Below are 25371 nucleotides of genomic sequence, written 5' to 3'. Positions count from 1 at the left end.
GCGTCTATGAAAAAGGTTCGTTCGAAGAGAATTTGTTTAAAAATCGTATCACGAAAAAGAATATACCGTGGTCTAGACTAATTTCAGACGATGTGAATGAAAACATGAATGTATATGATACGTAAGGGATCATCGTCTCGTAAGAAATAGAAATAAATGAAAAATGATTAGAAAGGGACTTACCTGCGTCGCGTGCGCGTGTACTACTCACTAGTTTGCCGGTGAAGCAGTGAAGTTCGACCGTGAAACGCGCGAGGGTGTCGCCCAGAGGCCTTTTGAATCGATACCTCGACGCCTGCGCTCGTACAACCCTCTCCTCTCTTCTTCCCCTCGTTCGACTACCCTCGTTCTGGAACATCGAAGAACCAACGGAGAAAAAAGAAAGGAAGAAAGAAAGAGATAGGAAAAACGAAGACGCAATCCACGACGTCTATCCTTTTTCTAAAGCCAGCCCTTCTAGTTTCCCTTTCCCCTCCCCTCCCCCCTTTTTCCCCTTCTATCTATATTATCTATATACTACTCGTGTTTAAACGCTACGCTTCCGTGTTTGCGAATGCTCGTTGAGCAACATGCTTTCCTTCTCCCAATGCGTGTCAAATACGCTTCGCTAACTTTTGCCGACTGTAGATTAAACGTTCTCTTCCTCTTTCATTCTTTCTTTCTTTCTTTCTTTTTTTTTTTTTCTTCTCTTAACACCCTCCGTCCTCCACCCACCTCCCTCTATTTCAACCCTCATGAAATCATTTTTTCTTTTACCCTCTTTCTATACTTTATTCTTTTTTCTTCTTACGGCTTCCATTTCGTAATTTTTCCTTCCCTTCTTAAACTGTGAAAGAGAGATATGTGGTCCCAGTAGCAAGCTAGGTGGTGTAGATACGCTTTTGACATTTTCAAGAGAACCGTTCGTTCGTTCGTTCGTTCGTTCGTTCTTCTATCTTTCGTGCTCTCTCGTAAGCAACATTGATTGTCGCTGTGCTTCCAAGAGTCGAGAAAAAAATAAAAGAGAGAGAAGAATTTTTATGCGCATTCCTTACCTTATTTCTTTCCCTTTCACATTTCTAAAGAATCTTTAAATCAATTTACTAGCATCTCTTCCGGTAAACGATTTTTACCATCTATTCTACGAATTATTCTTCCAAATGTTCTATTTACGTTTTAATAAAAATTTTTGTTAAAGAAAGGAAGAAAAAAAAAAGAAAAGGTACGGCACTGTTAGATATAAAATTGATTTCACATACGGAGATTGAATATAACACCTATGGACCGATAAACTGGAACAAACGATAAAAACCTCGCCGAAGTCACGCCACCGGTCGAATTCACGTTAGATTGGTGAATAATTTCAATCCGTAAAATGGAAAATAATGATCTTTGGTATTTAAGCATGAAAAGGGTTAAAACGTTGAACGTTAATCGAAAGTATTTTATCAATCGTCGAGGAATTACCAGTCTCGTTTTCTATACTAATATGCATAAACACGTGTGTTAAGGAATTATCGGTGCTCATTACAAATAATATTTCACAATAAATTTCTCTCAATGGATCTCTCGGAACATTTCCTTTTTCTTTAAGATCACATTTGATTTCGAGTAACACGTGTCGTTCGAACGACATCTTGCAGACTCTCAGACGCCAAGATACACATATCGACCTACGTAACATAGAAAATGATAAGCACGAAGCCATTAATCTGACAATGACTATCTCTATAAACTAGTGTTACCGTGTTAGCAATTCTGACACGCAGCAATTTATGTGCTGCGAACATTTCACACCGTGACGTTGTTTAATCGATTGCTTTGATTATTCTAATATAACAAAAACAAATATGTTATATCATCAAATTTTGCATTCGTTGTGCTTCGAACATAAATATATATTCTTTCTAAAATTACTAATTAAAATCAATCGTATAATATTCAAAGGAAAAATACAAATGATAATAATAATAATAATAATAATAATAATAAACCATTTTTTCACTTTGTTTTTGATGGATATTTTTACAATTATCTTAAAATAATTTCACATACGCGATTTAACATTCTCTTTTTAATCTTTATACTTCAAAGACAAACATTTGTCAAACATTAAACTTTGCATATTTTGTTTTTTTTTTTGTGTTTTATAATATTTTATAAAGCATTCTCCATGATGCATTCTCTGTTTGTCGGGGCAAGTATCACAATAATATATGATTTATGGTATCAGACCTTATTCGTTCAGAGCAAACCTTGCAATCCTTTATAACTCCTATTAGCATAACACATCGTAACTTATCCTCATTCAATCGGATTCTATGAATACTACAGATCGATTGTATGAAATAACAGATAATATAAACCAGACATTGTAAAAAATAGCATGATACATTCGTAAAAAAAAAAAAAATGATTATTCTTAACAAATCATTAAAATAAAACGCCACAACCCCTGGGTTTGCGCAAGTACACAACCCCTACGCGCGTATATCGCAAAAAAAAAAAGAAATATAGAACGAGTTAGTTGTACGTGAGGGGGTGAGGGGGTCGATGACCGTTCCATATATTTTCTGAAAAACAAACAATCCAAAAGAACGGCCGATAAAATGGATTTCTAACTTAACTTAAAAAGAGATCGCAAGCTACCGCCACATCGCGGAAATAAAATGAAACTTAGGTTAATAACGGTGAGATGGGGAAGCACAAGCGTGGTAGCTTGAGGTAGCAGCAGTTCTGGAGACATGAATGCGTAGATAGCAGAGGTGTATTGGGAGGAAAAGGGAATGGCGGCTGCAGTACCGTCCTGGCCCCCACCAAGCACACCTGAACGAACACCTGAGCGTCCCTGGGGCCACCTCGGAAGGCACGGACAATCATTATTTCGCCAGTATAACACTAGACTCCATTCGAATCCGTCCTCGTCGTTGCTGCTGTTGTTGTTGTTGTCGTCTCTAATCGATTTTTCGATCTTTACGCGAAAACTTTTCTTACTTTCACGTAAAGAAAAGGAAAAGGAAAAGGAATAGAAAAGAAAGAAAGAAAGAAAGAAAAAAAAAGAGAAAGTATAAATTTTGTCTTTTTTTCTTATTCGTCTTCTTATTCTTATTCTTCTTATTCCTCCTGTTTGGTGAACGGAACAGCGTCTTTCGTGTTGACTCCATCGAAGACAAGAACGGACCAGTCTTACGAACACACGCACGCATCCTGCATCCTGCATACACATCTACGTACTAACCACGCTCATATCTATATATATAACGCGTGTGTGACAAGGAGGAAGAAATCTATGTAGAAGAAGAGAATTGCCATCGACGAGAAGTCAGTCAGAATTGCTATACGATGACTCTCTTCTTGGGAAATAAGGAAAATGTGACGTGAGAGACCGGTCTCTGAGATCATCGACGTCGGCATACGTGATTTTTATAACCTATCTCTCCTTTATTCTATTCTTTAATCCTTATTTTTTATATATATATATATATATAAATATATATTTTTTCCCCTTCCCCCCACCCCCACACTCCTCTCGTATCCAAGATACAAAGTCACGCGAACGCGTGGACCATGCACGCTACCAAAATGTCAGCACGCGAGTGGTCAACTTTTCGTCTGATCTCGCGCAGAATCGCAACTGCAATCTGTTGGATCCTGGTGGCGCTATGCGTCAACGAGGTGAGTTTGAAAATGCATTATAATATTTGTAATCAACAACGTTTTCTATTTTTAATATATCCCTTTTTTTTCTTTTCTTTTCTTTCCTTTCCTTTCCCGTTAACGCGAATTGCGTTCGTTGTTTATAAGCAAAAAAATTACGAAATAAATAACAATCTTATCGATTAATTTCTAACAGAAAAAATAAACCAAAATAAGAAACAAATACTTTCATCGATACTCGATAGAAAATATTATAGATTTTCTTTTTCTTTTTATTTTCTCCCACGATACCCCTCTCTCTACTATTATTATTTTTTTTTTTCGTGGTAACAATAAATAAAGTCGCACGAGTGCCTTTACAATCGCAAACTTTCTACAATATTTTTCCTATCCTACGCGATTAAGATCTATTACGTACGCAACATCTCTCTCTCTCTTTCTGTTGTCTTATTATATAATTAATTACGCGAATTAATTAACACCGTAATTATTATATTATATTAATTTTGTTTTCGATTGTGAGGCTGATGAACAAAAATTCTACGAGATTATTACTAGACGAGTGAAATAAAAAAAAAAAGAAACAAATAAAACATTTTCGAATATTTCATGCACGATATTCTACGAATCGCAACGAATAGATTTCAATAATCAAACGAACAAACGAACGAACGAACAAATAAAAAGTTCAAATGGCGGAGGGTGGTGGTGATGGGGGGGGGGATTAGAGCGAGGGAAAAAAGAGGAAATACAAATGAAGAAAAATTATGCAAGGATTAAAATGCGAGTCGCGACGCATACGTTTATGTATTTCGTTTGTTGAAACGTTTGCTTCGCCATTCGTGGAAATGTGTCTGGTAAAAGAGAGAGAAGAAGGGAAAAAAGACAGAGGTGGACGGGGGGCGGGTGGGGAAGATGCTGGGTGGTGGCGTGACTCTTCTTCCCTCAACTCTTCTCTTTCGTATTGGGGTTCAAAATATATGGGCTATATACACACACACACACACACACACACACACACACACAGCAGACACACATATAGGTATATTTAACGTAGGTATATATTCGCGTACAACGAAAAGTTGCAGCAGACTGTAGTAGAGTCTGCCTATTACGAGAAGGAATGCAACACACATCCACTCACACACAATAGTCTCCCGTTTCCTTCTCTTTCTTTGTCTCTTTCGTCCTTCTTCATCGTTCGTCTTTCTCTCTTTCTGTCTTTCTCTCGTTGATCTCTCTTTGGTATGCAAAGGAAAACCTCGTTAAAACGTGTCGTTCTATGGGACATTTTTGTTTCTTTCTTCAAACGACAATACTACTGCTACTCGTACGAACCCCAATGAAAATATAAAAGATGACGGATTGAAATAAAAAATATTTTTGTCAGAGAAGAATATTGTACAATATTATAAAACGAGAATAACAATATTACCATTTACAATTTTGTCACGTTCTTCGACCTTGAGCGAATGCTATAGGAACTATGATGATGATGATGATGTAACATGCTTCGTAATACAAGTAGGAAAGAGTAATTCGCAATTACGTTGTTCCGCGAATCGTTGTGGCTGGGACGTTTTAAGTTTGATCGAAAAAATGTACGTAGAGTTTTAGTAACACTTTTCTCTCTCTCTCTCTCTCTCTCTCTCTCTCTCTCTCTCTCTCTTTACCTCTTTCTTGTTATCTATCATTCTTTTTTTCTTTCTCTTGGTAGAAGAAATACGAGACTGGTATGCAGAGTGGTACTTGTAAAATACTTTGTCCCCTTAGCTTCTTTCAAACCATGATAAGATAATGCTAATGGGGTTGAATACTATTAAGTTAAATATTTTAAGCTCGTTCTCGAAGGCTTTTACTTTCTGCTTGGAATACACGATCGAGCGTTTTATTATCGAGTGACCTTCGATCGATCGTGAATCGATAAAATGAACTAAGGTCAGAGGATGAACCTATTCGCTGATGCTGTTGCTGCTGCTGCGTAAGAATTTTTCTGATTGAACGATTACGAATGAAATTAAAATCTACGATCCAATAGGCGTAGTCTAATGTCATTGATATACTTTGTATGAGATTTTTATTAACAAATTTAATTAAAAATAAAAAGGATTAAAAAAAGGGTTAAAAAGATAAGAGAAAGGATAGATAGATATTATCTTATCTAAGAAAATGGTTCAATTATATCTCGAACGTTATTTAGATAAATACAAGATAAAACGATAATGATCATTATCGTAAACGATGTTAATCGTTAACACACAGGACAATGCAAGAAAATGAAATCGCTGGGAGGGTTGTGAATTCCTGATAAGTTTTATCTGATAATACGTTTAGATATCTATCTCTGTTAACTTCGACTGACCCGACCCTACTTTTGCGAGAAACATAAATTCTCGATGTTTAATCTCGCCGACGCGAGAAACATATTCATTTAGCCTTGAAGTTTCTTCAAATTCCATCGGACATGATATGCATTATCGCGATCGAGGATCTAAGATGCAACGAACGGCCTTCAAGAATGTTTTCGTTTTTTATTTTATTTTAAATCTCGACTTCTCCCGTTCCCGATTTCTCAGCATAAAGACGAGCTATTTAAGGTTTCCAATAAGTCGTTACAGTTATGATCGATAACTATCGTTACTAGATAATGATATATCAACTATGGTGGTAGAAGGAAACAAAAAAATGAAGAAACAAATTACGATCGTCCGTTTTCTAATCGTAATTTTCTTTTCAAATCGTCTTATTTACCTCGAAATTGACGTAATTGATGTTGTATATAGTTAAAAAAAAAAAAAAAAGGAAATAGAATAAAATGAAAGAACTTGACTTATTATGTTAGTCAGAATGAATGCGTGAATGTCGTAGTCGTACGAGGGGATACACGCCTAAGCTCGTCTATGACATAGAAACTCTTGTCCTCGAATACGCGTCCCGCATGAAATATTTCTCAACGTCTCATATGTCTCATTTCTCACGTAATCATAGGAATTTTTCTTCCCTTTTTTTTTTCTCTTTTTTTTCTCTTTTTTTTCCTTCCTTCTTTCTTATCTTGTTCTTTTCTCTTTAAATGGGTGATAACAAGTAACAACTTTCCGTATCTCTTTATGATACATCCTGCAACTGTTGTTATAATATAAGGAACAAATTGGTTCTCAGTTCTACCCATCGATATAAAGTTTAGCGACTAATAAATAATACAATGATGAATCAAAAGTTCGTGGCGTTTTTTTTTCCTTTTTAAATTAATATCTCACTTGCGTGTATAAAGTAATTTTATTGATTAGAAAAAAAAAATTGCACTATCCGAAAAACAATACAATAAATTTCACGAACTTTTGAATCACTTTAATAATCCACCCTAGGTAATATCATTCTATTACCGTCTCTTCTTAAAATTGAAACCAACCTACGAAAACATTATAATTAAAAACTGTGTCACGGTATTTAAACGTAAGCTAGATCATTGGATAATGTAACATACTATCAAGGACGTAGTAAATAATTCTTTAGAGAGAAGATCATTATAAAGAAAAAAAGAGGAAAGTAAGAAATAACTATTCGAAAATAAAGTATCCAAGTGGGATGTGTGGAAACGCATCGAAGTGCACCGTACCGAGAATAAAACGAAAGTCAGAAATTCCATCTTTTCTTCTTTATCTCTCCTTCTCTCTCTCTCTCTTTTTTCGTTGGACTCACATGTCCATTTTCGGAGAACGAGCGCTACTCCACGGGATAGTTCGACCTACGCTCGGCAGCCTTCGATACAGCAGCCTACGTTTAACCATAAGATAATAAGTCTTTTCTTTAAAGGATTGCGAAAGTGCGAGTTGTGTGAAGTCTCGTACGCCTCTCTCGTACAATACTCGGATACGTAATATCGAAACTTCGATCGTATTCTCTCTTTTTAAAACTCCTCCCAGAGACGAGGAGAAATAGTTTATAATACTCGTTCACTCGTGTCCATTGAAAGAAAAATAAAGATAGAAAAAAAAAGAGAATCTCGAAGTTTTGAGTGGTGATCATTTTCATTTTTTTCTCACCATAACGTATCAATGATAAATTATTTTTATCTTAGCGATGTGTTTGTCCAAAAGATACATTTAACACAAATTTTAACTTCAAATATTATTCTCAAAGTTTTTTGTAATTATTTTACCGGGGAAATAAATAATTTTTTGTTGATTTTCTCTGTAGAATAGTGTTTTGTGTTAAAATAATTGTAATAATATTATAATATAATTTTTTTCCTCCAACTTATCTCTGGAATTTAAAAAGACACACCTTTTCGTGTTGAAATAAGTATAAACAAAATCGTAATAGAAATATTGTTAAAATTATTCCCATTAGTAGTGTCAGTAGTCTAAAAGAAAAACTATTCGTTACTTTTCTTTACAATAATTGTTAAATTAATTCAACGATATTAATTTTCCTCCAGGCTTATCTCCTGGATCTAAAAAAGAAATAACCTTTTTCGCGTTGAAATAGTTATACACAAAATCACGGTTGAAATATTGTTAAAGTAATCCATCGGTTGTGTCAGTATTCTGAAATAAAGATTACACGTTGCAAGGAATAATAAAATACTTGATATCATTTTTGTTTTTCTCTTAAGTTTTCGTCCTCCCTTCGGTGGATGTCCTTGGAACCGAAGAATGCTATTTGTCGTGATAAATGCAGTAAGCCGATAGGAATACCAGCAGCAGGTCTCTCCAGAATGGAATCTTATACTTGATAGTTAAGATTACTTTAAAACACCGAATTTATAATCATCCAGTGTGGTTCATTAGTTACATTTCTAAAAACGGGAAGAATTACTAGACTTGAATGTTGCCTTGCATTTTCCATATTTAGTTATAGAAGCCTCGAGCAAAGATTCATGACAAGCAAACGTTATGATATCTAGAATGATCGATTAGTCCTTGCGAGATAGATCATTCTTCGATTGATTATTACCTTCGATATTCTTCAGGGTGGGGGAAAAAGGGGGTGTGGTTAATTTTTATTTCTCATTTCGTCGTTATTTTCTTAACGCGATGCCTTTGTAATAATCTACGATAGGAAATAAATTGAAATAACACTCATGTCACTTTAATTCCAAGTAACATAATTATTCTCGTTATATGATCATCGATTGATATTCATTTTAACGATCATAATTTATCTCTAAGAATGCAATTTTATTCGTCGTGAGGAATTTTGTAATCTTTCGAACGATCGCTGCTATTGTGTTGTTGTTGTTGTTGTTGGTATTAACAATTATTTAACGGAATATCACGTGGTAAAAATGTAACAAGAATGATAGTAAACCTAGGAACGGGGAATCACGCATCGTTTCGAACGTTTACGAGCAAGAGCAACGGATACACTACGTCAGAGCAAACGGAAACGAAAAAGAAAAGAAAAACAAAACAAAACGTGTTTGTAGTAACCGTGATTAGTGTATAATATAGTATGGGTATAATATAATATAACGATTTCATCCAAAACTATTACGGTATTCTTCTCGTTTTTCGTTATTTCCCATCTATTATCGCTATGTGTTACTATATGTGTCAATAAAAGCGAATAATAGTTCTTGTTCGAACGAAATATTGTTCATCGTAGAATACGAGAAATATTGTTGTCCGTTTATTGTTTGGATTTTTTTAGTTATTGGATTGCATCGTAAAATACGGTGTGACGATTTTGTAATAAAAATATTTGATGACAAGACTATAAAATAAATATCAATCGGCATTCATTATCAGTACAATCGATAAAATATTATTGTTTCCTATAAGAATGCATCAAATACAGTTCGTGACAATTTTATAAAGACAATTTAAATGCTAACACATTTTATATTTATTAATCGACATTAACTTACCGCGAACAGTTTAATACAATGAAATATACAATATATAAATATATATATATATATATATATATATATATTTGCAAAATAAAATGGTGCGACTATGGTTTCGAGTAAGAATTGGTGGTTGGTTCTGTATTAAAAAGTTATTGCTTCCATCAAGAACGATTGTAATACGGGCGTGTTTCCACTGGCATACAAGAAGAATGCAGCGGAACGATAGAAATTCTATGCAAATAGAGGAATGTTTGTATTGTCATTATAACGGTACGAATAGCCAATGGTGACGTTGCAACAAACACGCTTGGCTGTTCTTCGTTCGCATTGGACCGGCAAATTTTGTCGGTGTGGTGTGGTGATCGAGATATATTCTTCTTCTTCTTCTTCTGTAAAAAAGAAAAAAAGAAAACAAAAAGATCATTGAAAGTTTTAACGAAATCGTCATCATCATTATCATCATCATCATCATCATCATCGATAAAGATCATCTATACGAAGGAACATTTAACAAGATTAGATTAGATCTTTTCCTTTTTATGTCTTCGGATAAAAAAACATTATCCGATTACATAATACGAATATATCGAATATTATGATCGAATAGAAAAGAAGAAGAAGAATAAAGAAAATAATAAATGACGCGATTGGACGCGGTTTTCATTGGATTGAAAAAATAATTCGATAAATCAACGAATCGAATAAAGACGTGTGCTATAGCCCTAACCTCCTCCCCTTCTTTCCCCCCTTCCCAGCCCAAATAGAATAGATGGCGAAAAAACGTTTCCACTTACGTGTTGTTCGAGCGTGGCCGATCGATAAATTAATCGATTAAAGGAATGCAAATAAAGGTCGGTCGTTCTTATGCAACTATTCCCCCACCCCTACTCCCTTCAAACAGCACACACACACATACACACATAAACACATATAACACGTGTCTCTCGTATTCGAACATTTTCGAACGTATCAACGTATATTCGAGCTGTTCACACTTATAACAACTGTCCTCATCTTATCTCGAACGAAAAGCCGTCTGGCACTATTTGTCTCTTTCTACTGCAACGTCTGAGCGACTGACTTACTCGTGGAGAGAGAAGAAAAAAAAAAGAAAGAAAAAAGAAATGGAAAGTTTGAAATTGCGAAAGCGACGAGAAAGGGTTCTCGTTCTTCTCTTTTTCTTCTCTTTTTCCTTTTCTTTTTCTTTTCTGAATGAAGGAGCCACAGGAGCAACTGGACAACAGGGCCGGCCGGTACTGAAAAAGAATATAACTCCAAGAGTTACGATCTTTTGGATGGTATATAGGCCGCTCGAAACGGCATATAACACGTGCCGCGTAAATTGCACGTTTATCCGTGAACGTATCGTACGTACAAAAAACTCCGTTACTATACTACCACGCTATGTGAGAAGGTAGTAGTGTTTGCACGTGTGTGAGTTGCTTCTGAAAGAGAGAAAAGGGCGGGACTTTAATAGGTATATATATATATAGATATATTATATAAATGTATCTTTTATATTCGTACACGTTGAACCATATATTATCTAGAAAGATTTTGAAAATTTTTATTTCATGATAAAAGTTATTGCCATTGTACTACGATGATATCGTGACAATTTTGAAAATTCTTTTAATAAATGTTATTCACGAACAACCGATGTTTGATCGGCATCGTGGTCAGACATGGTTCATTTTGTAGATACAAAGATACACTGGTATACTTATATACATATGTAAATACGTTTATATCTTTATCTTACAAGTTAAACTCGTTCATTGACGAAAAATAAAAGAAAAATAAAATACGTCGTGTCTTGGATTAATCGACAATTTATATATTTACCGAAAACAATGATATTATTTTATTGAAAATTAAAACAACCAATTAGTTTCAGATATAATCTTTGAACGTCATTTATAATGATTTAATGAACAAACAAAATAAAAACAGGAAAAATCTATGAGTTATCTTTTGGTTTGTACTGGTTGATAAATAAAACTCGTATATCCCTTTTAACCCAAGAAAATATCTCGTAGTTGTCAGTGAATGGGATAAGCCTCGTTAAATTTAAACTTTGCCAAAGCGTATACTATATGTTACGGTATTATAACTTTATTTCTTCGTCTTGGTATTCGTATCGTTTCGCATGAAAGCCTGCATAACGTTCTAATATTTTAGTTATTGTGTCAGCTAAATTGCGTTCATCAAAGTCTACAATTTTCGAATTGTCAGGTATTAATAGGTAAGATTGATAAATCTATAAGTAGTTTGATTTAAACGAATACAATATAGAACCATCGACGAGTTAAAACTGTTTGATCGTTGATTTGTTTGAATAATCTTTCGGTATCTTTCAGCTTGGAATAGACGTAAATCGTTCCGGATGATCGGGACCGATTATTTCTTTGGATCGAAGCTAATGCATTATACAGTTTTATTTACAAAAGCAGGATCTAACACTCCTGTAATAAGCATGCATGTAACGTTTGCATGACATCGTCGATAGTTTGCTCTAGGCTAAAAAAATCTTTTAATCTGACTATTACAACACAGATCTTTGCATACGTCAAGAAGATACGCGTAAGTATAGTACGTGTATCTACGTCAAAATCAATGATAACCTTTAATGCAGTAATCTCTTGTACAAGTTAAAGAAATAAATATATTAAAAAAAAAAAGAATTTGTACCGATGCATACATGCACGCACGCACGCACGCATAAGTAAGAATTCTTCGATGATGATCGTGAACATTTAATAATTCTTCCGACTTAAGTCAAGTGTACGAATGAAATGGGAAGGAAATACGAGATGGGACTACTAACAACAACATACAACTACGTCCATATGAAAGAATAAAATAATCCTTACCTTACGGTAGGGTTCTCATTGAAGGAAAACTTGCAAAATTTTTATCAACGTTTTACTCGAGAAAAGGTTAAGCACTTGACATGGCGTGATCCTTCGGAAATTCGTGTAGAGGTACTGTACAACCGCAACACAACACTTGCCCGTGGCAGTCGGCAAATCGGACATGTCGGTGAAGTTCATGATTTATGTTCGTGATTCTCCCTTAAGGCCTATGTCGGAACGAAATCGTCGAGGCGCGTTCTTTCTTTGCTCGTCATACGCGTATCCACCTTCGGTTCTTCTTCTTCGGTCGGTCTCTACGACTCGTTTCAAAATTTACAAAACATAGGCGTCATCCTTACCTCTTTCTATCTCTTTCGATAAAAAAAGTAACTCTGATTTGCTTTCAGAATCGAATTATTAAAAGAAGAAGAAGTAGAAAAAAAAACAATATATTAGGATGAACCAAAAGTTCGTGCTTTTTCTTTTATTAAAAGTAACTCTGATTTGTGTGTGTTTTCAGAATCGAATTATTAAAAGAAAAAACAGAAGTAGAAAAAAAAACAATATATTAAGGTGAACCAAAAGTTCGTGCGTTTATCTTTTATTAAAATATTTACAAAAACAAATCCATTATGCAGTTTCCAATGTAAAATTTGAACACAATAAAGTCACGAACTATTGATTCACCCTAATATTATATTATACTTATCGCGAAATTTTCATTGAACATTTAATATATTTACCCCCACCCTTCAATCTTATTTTTATTATTTATATACGATCCGATCGTGATAATAAAATTGATATATCTAATAAAGTAATTCCTTCGAGACGATACAAGAACAAAAACAAAAACTAAACCTGATGAAAGATTTTATAGATTATACGATAATTATTCGCGTTGAACTCGATGAAAGTGAACGAGAGACCAAAAAGAAAAAGAAGGTGCGGGGCGGGTCGGTGGAATAAAAAAAGAATTAAAAGGAAAGAAGATAAAAGGTGAGATATCCGCGTACCGACGCCGATGGGTGTACGGAGCATAATAATTCCTGCTCTCGCGAACTTGTACACGTGCGTGAGTTCGTCGTCGTCATCGTGAAACGTCTCCGAGTTGTAGCATAACATACATACATACATACATACATATATATATACTTACATTGACCATACGGTACGTTCGCGGACATTTGTGTATTGGTATTAGTGCGAAACACTTAGAGATTCCCGGCTCGTACGAAATGGCATTGTCATAAACGCGAAAGCGTACGCGTATCCTATCCTTGCAGTTAAAGCTTCTCGTACAACGGAGAGACGGACCAAAGACAGAAAGAAAGAGAGAGAAAAAGAGAGAGAGAGAGAGAGAGAGAGAGAGAGTGACCACAAAGAAGAGAGGAGCCCGTTTTAATAGCGGGACGACCTCTGATGGTAATAAGATCGTTTTATATCCTTGCCTCTTCCTTTTTTACTTCTTTCCATTCCAGTTTCTTATTTTTTCTTTTGAATATACACGTGTGGGTGTTTTTCGCGTCTCTCTAGCTCTCTATCTCCCCGACTCCCTCCCCCTGCACCCAATCCTCACTCCTCCTATTCTCACCATTTCTCTTTTTACGTGTTCACGTATTATACGCATATGTTAGTTCCTTCTATCTATCTATCTATCTATCTATCCATCTCTCTCTCTCTCTCATACAAACGCACACACTCTTTCCCACTCATTCACTTTTTCATCCTTCTTACACGTATCAACACTTTCACTTTTCTCCGTTAAGCGTGCGTTCCGTTCGATCGTACCCCCCTACCCCTCATTTCTCCCACTCACCCCAACACTTTGACAATGAAACAAACTATACCTTATCGGTGGATACGATGATGAGTCATAATAACGAATCGTTCGGAAATACTATTATTTTTTAACACGTTATTTACTCGTTCGTTGATTGGGGGAAAAGTGATGGAAATAATTTTTGAATTTAACGAACAGAGAGAGAGAGAGAGAGAGAGAGAGAGAGAGAGAGAGAGAGAGAGAGAGAGAAATGTTAAAAGAAATAGTAGAATATTAAAGTTGTTGAAATTGAAGTCAATTCAGACGCGCAGCATGTTTTTTATTGCTTTCAATTATTGCCACGTGAGATGAAAGTGGTTTTGCTTCTGAACTGTTGCCACTAATAAACGAGGAGGCAACGAAGATATTATTTTTGTTTTTTAAATTGAAACGATTTGCTCTTCGACGCATTTCTTCTTATTTCTCGCTTTCACTTTCGTATTTCGGTCCGCAACCAAAGTGGGTGGGCTAATTTTTTGGGTCACGGTTGCGAAACATTTTGCAGTTCGATAAAGATTGTTCGAGAATATTTTTTTGAATTTCTTTTTCAGAATGAAACATTAAATGTAATAAACGACGGAGTGTTAATAATAATGTTTTTATATATATATATATTAAAAATATGAAAAAATACAATGATTGGTCGAAAGAACGGCTATTCGAACGGATATTCTTGTATTAAAATATGAAATTTATAAATACTCCCACGCCGATATCTATAAACAATCATTTAAAACAAAAATTCTCTCTCTTCTCTTGAACAATTTTACGAAAATATCGGACTACCATAATCCACCTCGATACATTCCGATAAGAAAATATCACAAGTACTTACGCGTTTCTCTTAATCGTAATATAACTTCGAATTATTTCTACACGCCTTATTCCATAACCGAGTATCTTCGAAAAATATGAGATAATATAAATGAAAAAAAAAAAAACAAAAAAAGGAAAAACTAGAAAATACGTACAAAAATTTTTCTATCCTTTAAATGCATTACAAAAATTACGTGGGGACGTGTAAAATATCGAAATAATATTCGCGATACGATTTTAAATAAAATACACTTATCCGAATAAAATACTATTTATTTTTAAGAAATACGTGATACAATTACAATATAATTAACGTTTAATTCCTTTTTTTTCACGATAGGAAATTACATATATTAAAAAGAAAATAATTGAAACAAGGAGAGAAAAAGAAAATAAATAAAATCGTTCATCGTATATCCTCGTCGTCCTACGTGATTTTAAATCAAATTACTGTTTCGTTATCTGGAACGATATGTGAATAAAAATTAAAAGAAAAATATAGAGAAAAAAAAAAGGTAGAGAAATTACTAGGTTTCTTTTCTCGCCTCGACCAGATGCATTTGATACGTTGTCGCCTTTGAGATAATTTTCTTCGGGGGTTAGGGGGAGGGGAATGAGAAAAAGAAGATAGAAATGGAATGATGTGAGAGAAGGAATTAAAATCTATCCGTAATCTGATAAGCCATAACCGTGGAAAGTTACTAATACGTTGCTTTCACTCTACACGCTTTCGAGAGCATCGAATAACGTAAGAGAGAGAGAGAGAGAGAGAGAGGGGGGGGGTAAGGGAGAAATGGAAAGAAAAGGATAAAAAATGAGAGAAATACCAACGTAATAAAAGTTCAAATGTAGAAATGAGAGAGAAATAGGAAATAACGTACGACATGATATCGATAAAGGGGGACTATTATGGGGTGGGGGGTTTGAGTGGTAGAGGGGAGACCATTAATTAACGATCGAATAGCCACGAGTTTTGATCCGATAACGTGAAATTATTCTTGCGTTAAGGATTTATTACTTTCGTATATCACGCGGTATTAACTATACTTACGTTCATTGAATTCTCATTAACGCGTGGACTACACGAACCTCATCATGTTCCTGATTAATCGATCAATCCCTTAATTAACGCGAAGTACTCTTGCGTGTCGTAAAAATCTAACTTTCTCTCTCTCTCTCTTTCTTTCTTTCGTATCGTCTTTATCAACCTTTTCCACTTCGTGATACTTACTTTCTTAAAAACAAAAAGAAAACGAAAAAAAAACATCATACCCATAGGAGAAAACGATATATAATTTTAATCGTATTAATCAAATAATATCACTTACTATACTTTTAAACGGCTTATGTATTATTGGAAAAAGAAACAAAAAAATTGGAAATAAATAAAATTAGTAATTTTCTTCATATTTAGAATTATTATCACGGTAAATGAATCAAACACGCGTGATGTAGAATTAACATTCGCAAGATTAACTCAAGACCATAAAATACGTCAAAATAAGACGGTACTTGTTAATAAGACTTTAACTTTTATACTTCAGGTAACAACCTTTACCCGTGTGTATGTATTTTAAGCAATAGATAGTGGAACCTCCTCCTCCTCCTCCTCCTCTTCTCTTTCTTCTTCTTTGCCCTCCCTCCGAACAATGTCTTCATAAATCCCTTCGTACTTTTCTCTCTTTGAATCTTCGAGGCAGCAAAGATACAAGAAACAAGAATGAAGAAAGATAAAGAACGAAGAAAGATGAAGAAGTAGAAGAAGAAGAAAAAGAAGAAGAAGAATAAGAAAAGATGCGAGCCTTCTTTTGACAAAAATTCCCCGCGGGGTCCGTTCGGGTTTGAGTCTTACGTTGTTTTAAAATAAAAAGAGAGAGAGAGAGAAAGAAAAGAAGGGGAAAAAACAAAATGCAAAAGAAAAAAAAAAGAAAGGAGGAAATAAAAAGGGGAAGAAAGTGGTTAGACCAACGAGTCCAAACGAGGCAAGGGTCAATAACATACGTTTTGACTTTGCGTTCCTTTTTCCTCGAAGGATAATTCCGGAGACTGGGTCCTCTCCCCTCTACTTCTCTTCTTTTCTCTCTCTCTTTATTTCTTCTTCTTTCTTTCTTTCTTTCTCTCTTTTTCTCTCTCCCTCTCTCTCTTCATATTCTTTCTGTCGACCAAGAAGTCTAAGGAACGCTGACGAGAGAATTCCGGGCCCTTTGCTCTTCTTCTCTTCTACCTCTTCTTTTCTTCTTCTTCTTCTTTTCTTCCAGAGACGAAAGAGCAAAGAATGCTTTTCTCCTTCGGTGCATTCGTTGCATACGCTGCAGTTAAACTCTTCGATTATCTCACTCTGGTCGGTGGTACTACTTAAAAATTCTCGTTGTAATTAAAACAATTTAAATAATTTTCTTGGAAAATCCTTTGAAAAGTTTTATCTAAAAAATTTAATATATTCATTTCAATAATAAGTATATAAATTTAAATTAGTTGTTTTTCTCTCGTCTCTCCAAAAATCAAATTATTAATAAATAGGTATCGTAGGTAATTTGGATATTCAAAAGAACTAGAACTTCGTTTTGATTAATTGGACGTTTCGCGTCCTTTTATTGGGACTTCTTCAGCAATGTCCAAATTCCCTACGATACTTATTTATTATAAATTTAAATTTATTTTTTTTTGGTATAATATAGAGAGGTATATATTATACAGAATGAGAAAAATGATAATTATTATGACTTTTTTTTTTCTTTTCGTTCTTTTTATCACCGAAACTTTATTCATTTTTAGGGTTTGCAATAAATAGTAAGTAAAGAGGAAAAAATATATCAAGTTTAGAACTAGAAAAAGATAAGGTTCAAAAAATGAATGATTAACGTTCTGCAAACGATATACTTCTGCGGTCGAATCTCGTGGTTTGCATGTTTGTACTTGGGTGTGCATTATCGGAATGCATTCAAACTTCCACGTAGAAACATAGAAAGAGAGATAGAGATAGAGAGAAAGAGAGAGAAAGAGAGAAAAAGAGAAATAAATAAATAAGGAAAGAAGTTGAAAACTTATAAGAGATAAATCTTTAATACAATATTATTACCAAGCAACACTATATAAATTGCATATTTCGATAAAGCACGCAAACTTTAGTAAATCTCACTTCCTATTTCTTTAAATTTTCTTTTTACAAATTTGTCTTTGTTTATTTCTCTATTTATTTTTCATTCCATCTTTCCCTACTCCCTCCGCCTATCTCAACTCATTTTCTTTCCTTTTACATTCAACTCTTCTAATTATTTCTTAGACGCACGTCGTAATTCTTCTTAGCATCGATCGAACTTAGCGATACCGCGAAATTCTCTATTTCAACGATGAAAAATACGATACGTAAGGATATGCGTGTATATGGGGTGATTCGGACAAATTCTTCCAACATATATCACGTTCTCGCTTTCTTATTATCTCTTTCTCTTTACTATCGAGAGCTTAAACTCGTATAAAAAAAATTTATAATTCATAATTCGATAAATAATAATCTTTCTTTTTTTTTCACTGTTTTAATATTAACTAAACTTTACATACATCGATCCGCGCGGTTCGTTAATTATTATTCTATAAAATATGATAAATTAATGTGTAATAAAAAAAAAAAAAAAACTAAACTTTTACATCAAATTAACATTAAATTAATAATGGTAAGAATCGTAAAGAGTACAATTTCATGTTTTCGTGTGTTAAAGATGAACAATTTTATTTACGCGTTAAACGATTATTCTTAAATTTCGTAGAACCGAATAGAATCGGTTTCACTCGGCTTTTACTAAAGCGCGTTTAATAGACGTGCAAATATTTTCATTGGCGAACGTAATTTTCTGTTTGCCTTTCTCTTCCTCTCATTCCACTTCTCTCTTTCTCTCTCTCTCTTACTCTTACTCTCTCTCTCTTTCTTTCTCTTTTTCTTCGTCACTGTAAGCGTTATTTTAAGTGCGTACACTCATGGCGCGTTCCACAGGAATTCTGATTACATCACGTCGCCGATCCACAATCCTTATAGCATTCCTTTTTTGGCCTAACTAAAACGAACCCGGTGTGACCGTGAATTCGATAGTTAAATAATTACCCGACTACGTCCAAATTCGTTTAACTAATTAAATCCTCACGTATATTCAAATTGAAATGACGATCACGTTTATAATACAAAACAAAACAAAACCAGAAAAGAAATGTGTCATTTCAATTAATCGACAGATAACTATAAAATATGAAAATGCATAATAAATAAATCGAAATCAAATGAAAATAAAAGTAAACAAAAGAAAGAAAGTAAAAAAGAGGGGCGAGGAGGGTAGGGGGATAAAATTAATCGTCGAAAACGATTTAAACGTTGTGTCACGTTTCATTCGAAAAGTAACGAGGATCCGATTTCAAAAGGAGAATCAGATTCCCCCTTTTAAGGATAAGAGGAACCATCATTCTTTTCTAACTTACGATCGCGCATCCTTCACTTGATATACGACTAAGGGAACATTTAGGGCTCGTGTCCTTGCAAAATACACCCACGCGAAGAAAGATCTTTCGAGCTCTACGAGTAAAACTTCTTGGCACGTCTTCTCTCCGCGCGGATTTTCGTTTATATACGTACACACACACACGTACATACATACATACAATATAATACTATATTATCGGAGTTAGTAGAAGTGGTTCACAGACGCGGCATATGAAATTGAAAGTTAGCGTGGGTTGCTTGGCTACCGCCCAGACCGGTCTAACTTTACTTGTCCATTAAGTCGCCGATTGGAACAAGAAAATGTCCCTACTTTCTTCCTCCATACTATTACTATACCTTTTGAAATTTGTTATAGACATTGCCAATCATTTTCTTAAGCCACTAATATTCTTGATTTATATACATACAATTATATTCCGTTTGTGTCTCTTTGTTCTTTAAAAAATATATATATATATATACATTTTATACCCCCTTCTTAAACCACCTCGAGTTATATCCTTGACTTAAAAGATTAGATTATGCGATTCGATATACCATTTAATTACAACTTTCGAGTCTTATTCAAACTAACCTTGTTAGAAAAAAAAGAAAAAGAAAAAGAAAAAGAAGATTGAAACAAGTAACATATAGTTACTATTTAAAATATTAATTACAATGATTTAGTCGTCATATAATAAAGAATAAAAAAAAGAAAGAAAAAAAAAGGATATTCGAATACCTAGGAGGTCTTTCTCTCTTAGTACGTAGAAATATGTAATAGATTCTATATAATACTACATAGTAGTATAGTAGTACCATAGTAAAAGTAGATATAGATCCTATAGGTAAGATCCAAACGATCATAGTCGTAGATCGTAGTAATTAACGGGTAAAAAGGTGCGTCTAATATTTCCTCGTAGTATGTAAGTACCTACGTACGTACCTACCTACCTACCTACCTTACTTACTTACTACTATTACTACTTATATATCCTTTTGCATACATAGGTCGGCGGTCAATTATTGGACACGGAATTTCAACCGACGGTAACGGCGACGTGCAAAGCCGGTTATATGACGATTCGCGTGAATCTCAACCAGAGCTTCGTAGGTGCGGTTCACGCCAGGGATTATCGGAGGCCTCAGTGTATGGTACCCGGAAATGGTTCTAATCACGCCACGCTAGGGATAAACCTACTTGCAACAAAAGAAGCACCGGATTATTGTGGAGTACTCGTTAACAACGTAAGAATGTCAAATAGAAATAATAATATATATATATATGTAACTTTCTATTACATGTTAAACGATGCATGGTTGTTAAATATGTAATGCAATCAAATAGAATTTTTCTATTTTGTCGACAGTTTAATCGTTTTTGTTAAATTTTATATTAATAATGATAAGTATAAATACATAAAAATATTGTGTTTAATATTACAGAATACGGAAGAACGATCGGTACCAATAGCTGTAAGGATACACAAGACGTTAGAACTTGCCGATGATAAATTTTACGTTATCACGTGCGGCAAAGCGGGTTTTAAAAATGCTAAGTAAGTTAAGATTAAGAAGAAAAATACCGGCAACATCCGAAGAGATATAATTATACTCATTTATTTTTGTTCAATTTATAATATCTTGGGTTCTTATGCGTTAAATGTAACGTGTGTGTAGTATTTAGCTTATATATTATTCTACATATATACGAATAGTTACGATTAATTAAAAGTTACGTTTATTTTCTCAAGGAACGAAACATCGTTGGTGTCCTTAAGACTCTTGGACGGTTCTCGTAGAGTTCAAGAAGCTATTTATGGTCACAACTATACCCTAAGAGCAGAAATCTCTCGTCCGGATGGTCAGTATTACGTTTTATTATACGACGTGTGTTTTCCCATTTTGAGACGCTGGTTAAAGCGGGTCGGGTTGGCTAACCTAACCGTGTCTCTTGCATAATTTTCCTTGTACTTTTTTCTTTTTTTACGAGTTACTCCTTTCGTTTCGCAGGAACCTACGGTATCAGGGTAAAATCTTGTTTTGCGTTCAACAAAAAAAATGCTAGCGTACAATTGATCGACGAGAGGGGGTGAGTATACTCGAACAAGATCATTACAATTTTGTTCTTTTTTTGTTTGCAAAACAATCTTTAAAACGTCGTTCTTCTTCCTCCTCTTCCCCGTCACCCATGTTTTCAGATGTCCCGTTAAAGCGCGAGTCATGACGAAATTTATATACGATCGAAACACCGGGACAGCGGATGCCACATTGTTCTCCATGTTCCGCTTTTCTGACAGTCCACAAGTGCATTTTCAATGCGACATAGCTGTTTGCAGAGGTGAGCATACCACCATAAAGCGCTATACCATGAAATGATTTCTATCAATGAAATTAACGACTAACGAGAGAATCTAGGTCATCTAATGTGATTCAAAATATTTAAATAATCGTGTACCAACCGACGGTCATTAAAGATTTTATTTACTATATCCCTAAACGCGGGATCATTTTAATTTACGTATAGTAAAATAAATGATCTAAATCGTAACTGAACTTAACTATTATAGTTTGTTTCGTATTTCTACGCGGAAATATGTTTACAAATATTATTCCTTTATCAAATATATCGTGTTAAATTAATTAATGAATATAATTGTTGATTAAAATTCGTAATCGTTCGTTAGGAAGTTGTGGAACTCCGATATGCGATGATGACAAGGACGAAGGAATAAAAGGAGGCACTTCTTCTATCAGTGGACAAAACGTAGTCGGTGAAGAAGGAATCCTACTTGCCGGTACTAGCGTTTATGTTCTCGATCCAGGAGAAAAACCTAGTAAGTTATTTTAGATTCGAGGTATTATTATTTAATTATAATTTTTAAATTATATCTAATTTTAAATTCTCTAATATAATATAAATTTACCGAGAGCGTGTTCTTATATCAAAATTAATATATTTATATATTAAACTTTTAAAAAACATATGATTTCATTCCACGTAAAGAAGATTATCTGTAATAATGATATATACTAGAAATAATTGACCTATTAAATTAATTGATGATTTAATTTTTTGACTAAGTTATATACATATTAAATAAAACATTTTCTTGACAGTGGTGCAAGCTTCCTACGAAGAGGGCAGTATCCATCCGTTATGGTTGTTGTGGTTGGCAGTAGCACTAGGAATCTTGTTTTTAATAATGCTAATCATTAACATATTCCTATGCTCGGCTATGACCTGTAGCTGTTCTCAAACCGACATTATCGAAAAGGAGCCATCGATTGAAGATTACGATCCTTACCGTAGCTGGCACGGTTCTCAATACGGGTCGAGGTTTGATTTAATTAAATTCTTATTGCGGCTTACGTTGTTTCGTAACAACGAATCAATCAATGACGTTGTTGAGAAACACAACTGGGTTGGCACAAATCCTTTCTTTTTTATAAGATCAGAACGGAACGTTAATATACTCGTAAACGTGTCTTCCGATACATACGTTCAACTTTCTAAACTGCGTTCAATTTCATTACAAATATTTCTATTAGGTACGTACATATATTGCGTACAAATGATACAATATTATTTAATAGACGTTAAGAATATTAAAATTTAAATATGTTTATATCATTCTGGTGTGTGTAAAGGGTTAAAATTGAATAGTTTTATTTTCATTTAAAAGCCTCTGTAATTTTTTGTTCAGATAAATAGATAAATTAAACGTTAAATGTATCTACTCGGCACGTCAGCGTGAACTATTATTGTTATCCGTCCTGATCGAAGATTAAAATTGAGTTTACAGTATACATACAAACAAACATTATTTTGTTTATATTTCAAAGTCTCAGATTGAAAAGTCTCAGTATAAGTTAAACGCTCGAAGTGTTAATATCATTTAAACGTATTCTCGTAATAATTAATAATTAAATTATTAATATTGATTTTATTTGTACAATCATTATAGATATTCGTTAAACGGCAAACAAGGATACGCTTCTGGTGGTTCAACGATGAATTCAACAAGGTCGATATCAACTAACAGCGATCATTATGCTATAGTTCATTCTCGTCCTGGTAGCAGATTTTCTGGTCCTGGACAAAAGCAACATCATCATCATCATCACAGAGGTCCACCATCGAATATGGGCTCACATTATTCTGGAAAATAATGCTCACGATTGTTTTAATTAATTTCATTACTTCGATGATTGATACGTTTTATGTTCGTTCATTGATTCACTTTTAATAGAACATTTTTCTTCTTCTTCTTCTTTTTCTTCTATTCTTTAGAAGAAATCGACAGCTGATGAACAGATACTTAAACGCCGAAAACAAATAAATATAATATTAACATTTAGTATACTTTTATATAATAGATTAAGTATCATATATAGTTGCTAATTCATCCATAGTACTGTTGTGTACGTCATTTTTTTTTTTTTTAAGTAATTCTCTATATTACTAAACGTCTCTACGATTGTTCTCTTGTCAACTCTTGTCAACTCTTACGAATATGTTCATTTAGTTAACGAATATTTTTTCATTCTTTCATTCTCCTTCTTCTTCTTTTTCTTCTTCTTGTTTTTTTTTTTTTCAAATGCGATTTTAGTTATCGTTTACGAAAACCTATCGTTTTCGTAGCAAGTTGCATGTATTGTATTATATAACAGTCATAAAGAGTATAGTCAAACTTAGCAATAATATTTCTTTTGTCGCAATATTAACTCTAATTAAGCAACGACGAGTGAATGCTTATTGTAAATAATATCATGAAACGTAATGCATATAACAATATCGTTGATCGTTAGTAGCATTTAAAATTTTTCAAACAACACGATATATCAAAAAAAAGAGAACAATATAATCTTGTATTAATAAGTATTTTTATATCGATAATCGTGTAATACGCTAATTAAAATTGTTTTCTACATGTACGTACGTATGCATGCCGACTGTTGTTATTACTTATACTAAAAATTAATGTCGTAATAATTAGACGATATTTTTTAATGAACGAATGTGTGATAAATGACACATTACTTGCAAACTATTTTATACTTTGTACTTGTGAAAAATCAATCAAAAAAAGAAAAAAATATAATAAACTTTATAGAAACTAATTTGCGTATTTGTGCACACACAACTATTATAAGTTATATTATAATTATTTATATAATAAGAAAAATAAGTTTGATAAATTAAAATATACTCACCTATGGAAATGTTGAATAAGAAGATCAATAGAAAGTCAGATTTTCTTTCTCGTGCAGTATTAATAATTCAACAAGAATTTCACTTTCTTTTTTTTATCGATTGCTATTATACATATAGTACAAAGGATTATTGAATCAATAATAAAAATGTATAAGTCTTCATTAAAACTATATCTTCCATGATTTTTATACATATATATATATATAACGGTTTATTATAGTTACATATACTTTATCATCAACAATCGTAAGAAAATGTTCCTAGAGAATCTCTAAATAGAAAAAAGTAATTAAGTAACTACTTTTACGTTTAGTTACTAAACGTCCGTATTACAAAATTGAAATAGATTAAATAATAAAACAAGAGGTAAGAATAATGAATAAAGTTAAAAATAGATCAAACAAATTGCCAGGAACACTTTCTTCACTCTTAAAAAAATGACACATACTTTTATGTTGACTTAAGAAAAAGACGTGTCAACACATTAACAATTAGAAATCGTACGAAAATATGCGTTAGATCTTATCGATTTTAAGCATTAATTAAGGATAATCTTTTAATATTCTAGCGTACTTTTAATAGGTGACTCTAGATCTTTATCTACAAGTGAATTTATAATGTAATTCTGTTACATTATATTACGTGAGCGCGCAAAAACGCGTAAGTAAATATATTAATATATATATATATATATATATATAT

At 33.5% G+C, this 25371-nt stretch overlaps 2 protein-coding genes across 3 annotated transcripts in view; one reads left to right on the top strand and one right to left on the bottom strand.

Annotated features, from left to right (window-relative positions):
• LOC106784484 (synapsin) overlaps positions 1–287 on the bottom strand; it is a 33184-nt gene extending 32897 nt beyond the window's left edge. For both annotated transcript variants that reach the window (XM_014744071.1, XM_014744072.1), the window contains exon 1: positions 184–287. The gene's annotated coding sequence lies outside the window, so the exon portion shown is untranslated. The remainder of the gene's footprint in view (positions 1–183) is intronic.
• A 2738-nt stretch (positions 288–3025) lies between these two features.
• LOC106784504 lies at positions 3026–24575 on the top strand. Its single transcript, XM_014744119.1, has 9 exons — positions 3026–3654; positions 20463–20699; positions 20898–21010; positions 21206–21315; positions 21465–21543; positions 21653–21792; positions 22139–22288; positions 22572–22791; positions 23420–24575. Exons 1-9 carry the CDS (start codon positions 3547–3549, stop codon positions 23622–23624), a joined length of 1362 nt encoding a protein of 453 aa, XP_014599605.1. The 5' UTR covers positions 3026–3546; the 3' UTR covers positions 23625–24575.
• The last annotated feature ends 796 nt before the right edge of the window (positions 24576–25371 follow it).

This window comes from Polistes canadensis, unplaced genomic scaffold (genome assembly GCF_001313835.1).
Source record: "Polistes canadensis isolate GaletaPanama2010 unplaced genomic scaffold, ASM131383v1 scaffold_36, whole genome shotgun sequence".
Taxonomy (NCBI): domain Eukaryota; kingdom Metazoa; phylum Arthropoda; class Insecta; order Hymenoptera; family Vespidae; genus Polistes; species Polistes canadensis.
The sequence above is the reverse complement of the archived record's forward strand: the minus strand, read 5'-3'. Positions and strand labels throughout refer to the sequence as shown.

Coding starts and splice junctions, on each gene's coding strand:
- LOC106784504 (XM_014744119.1), top strand. CDS start 3,547: ATGCACGCTACCAAAATGTCAGCACGCGAGTGGTCAACTTTTCGTCTG. Junction 21,544..21,652: donor CAATTGATCGACGAGAGGGG/GTGAGTATACTC, acceptor CCATGTTTTCAG/ATGTCCCGTTAAAGCGCGAG. Junction 22,792..23,419: donor GGTTCTCAATACGGGTCGAG/GTTTGATTTAAT, acceptor CAATCATTATAG/ATATTCGTTAAACGGCAAAC.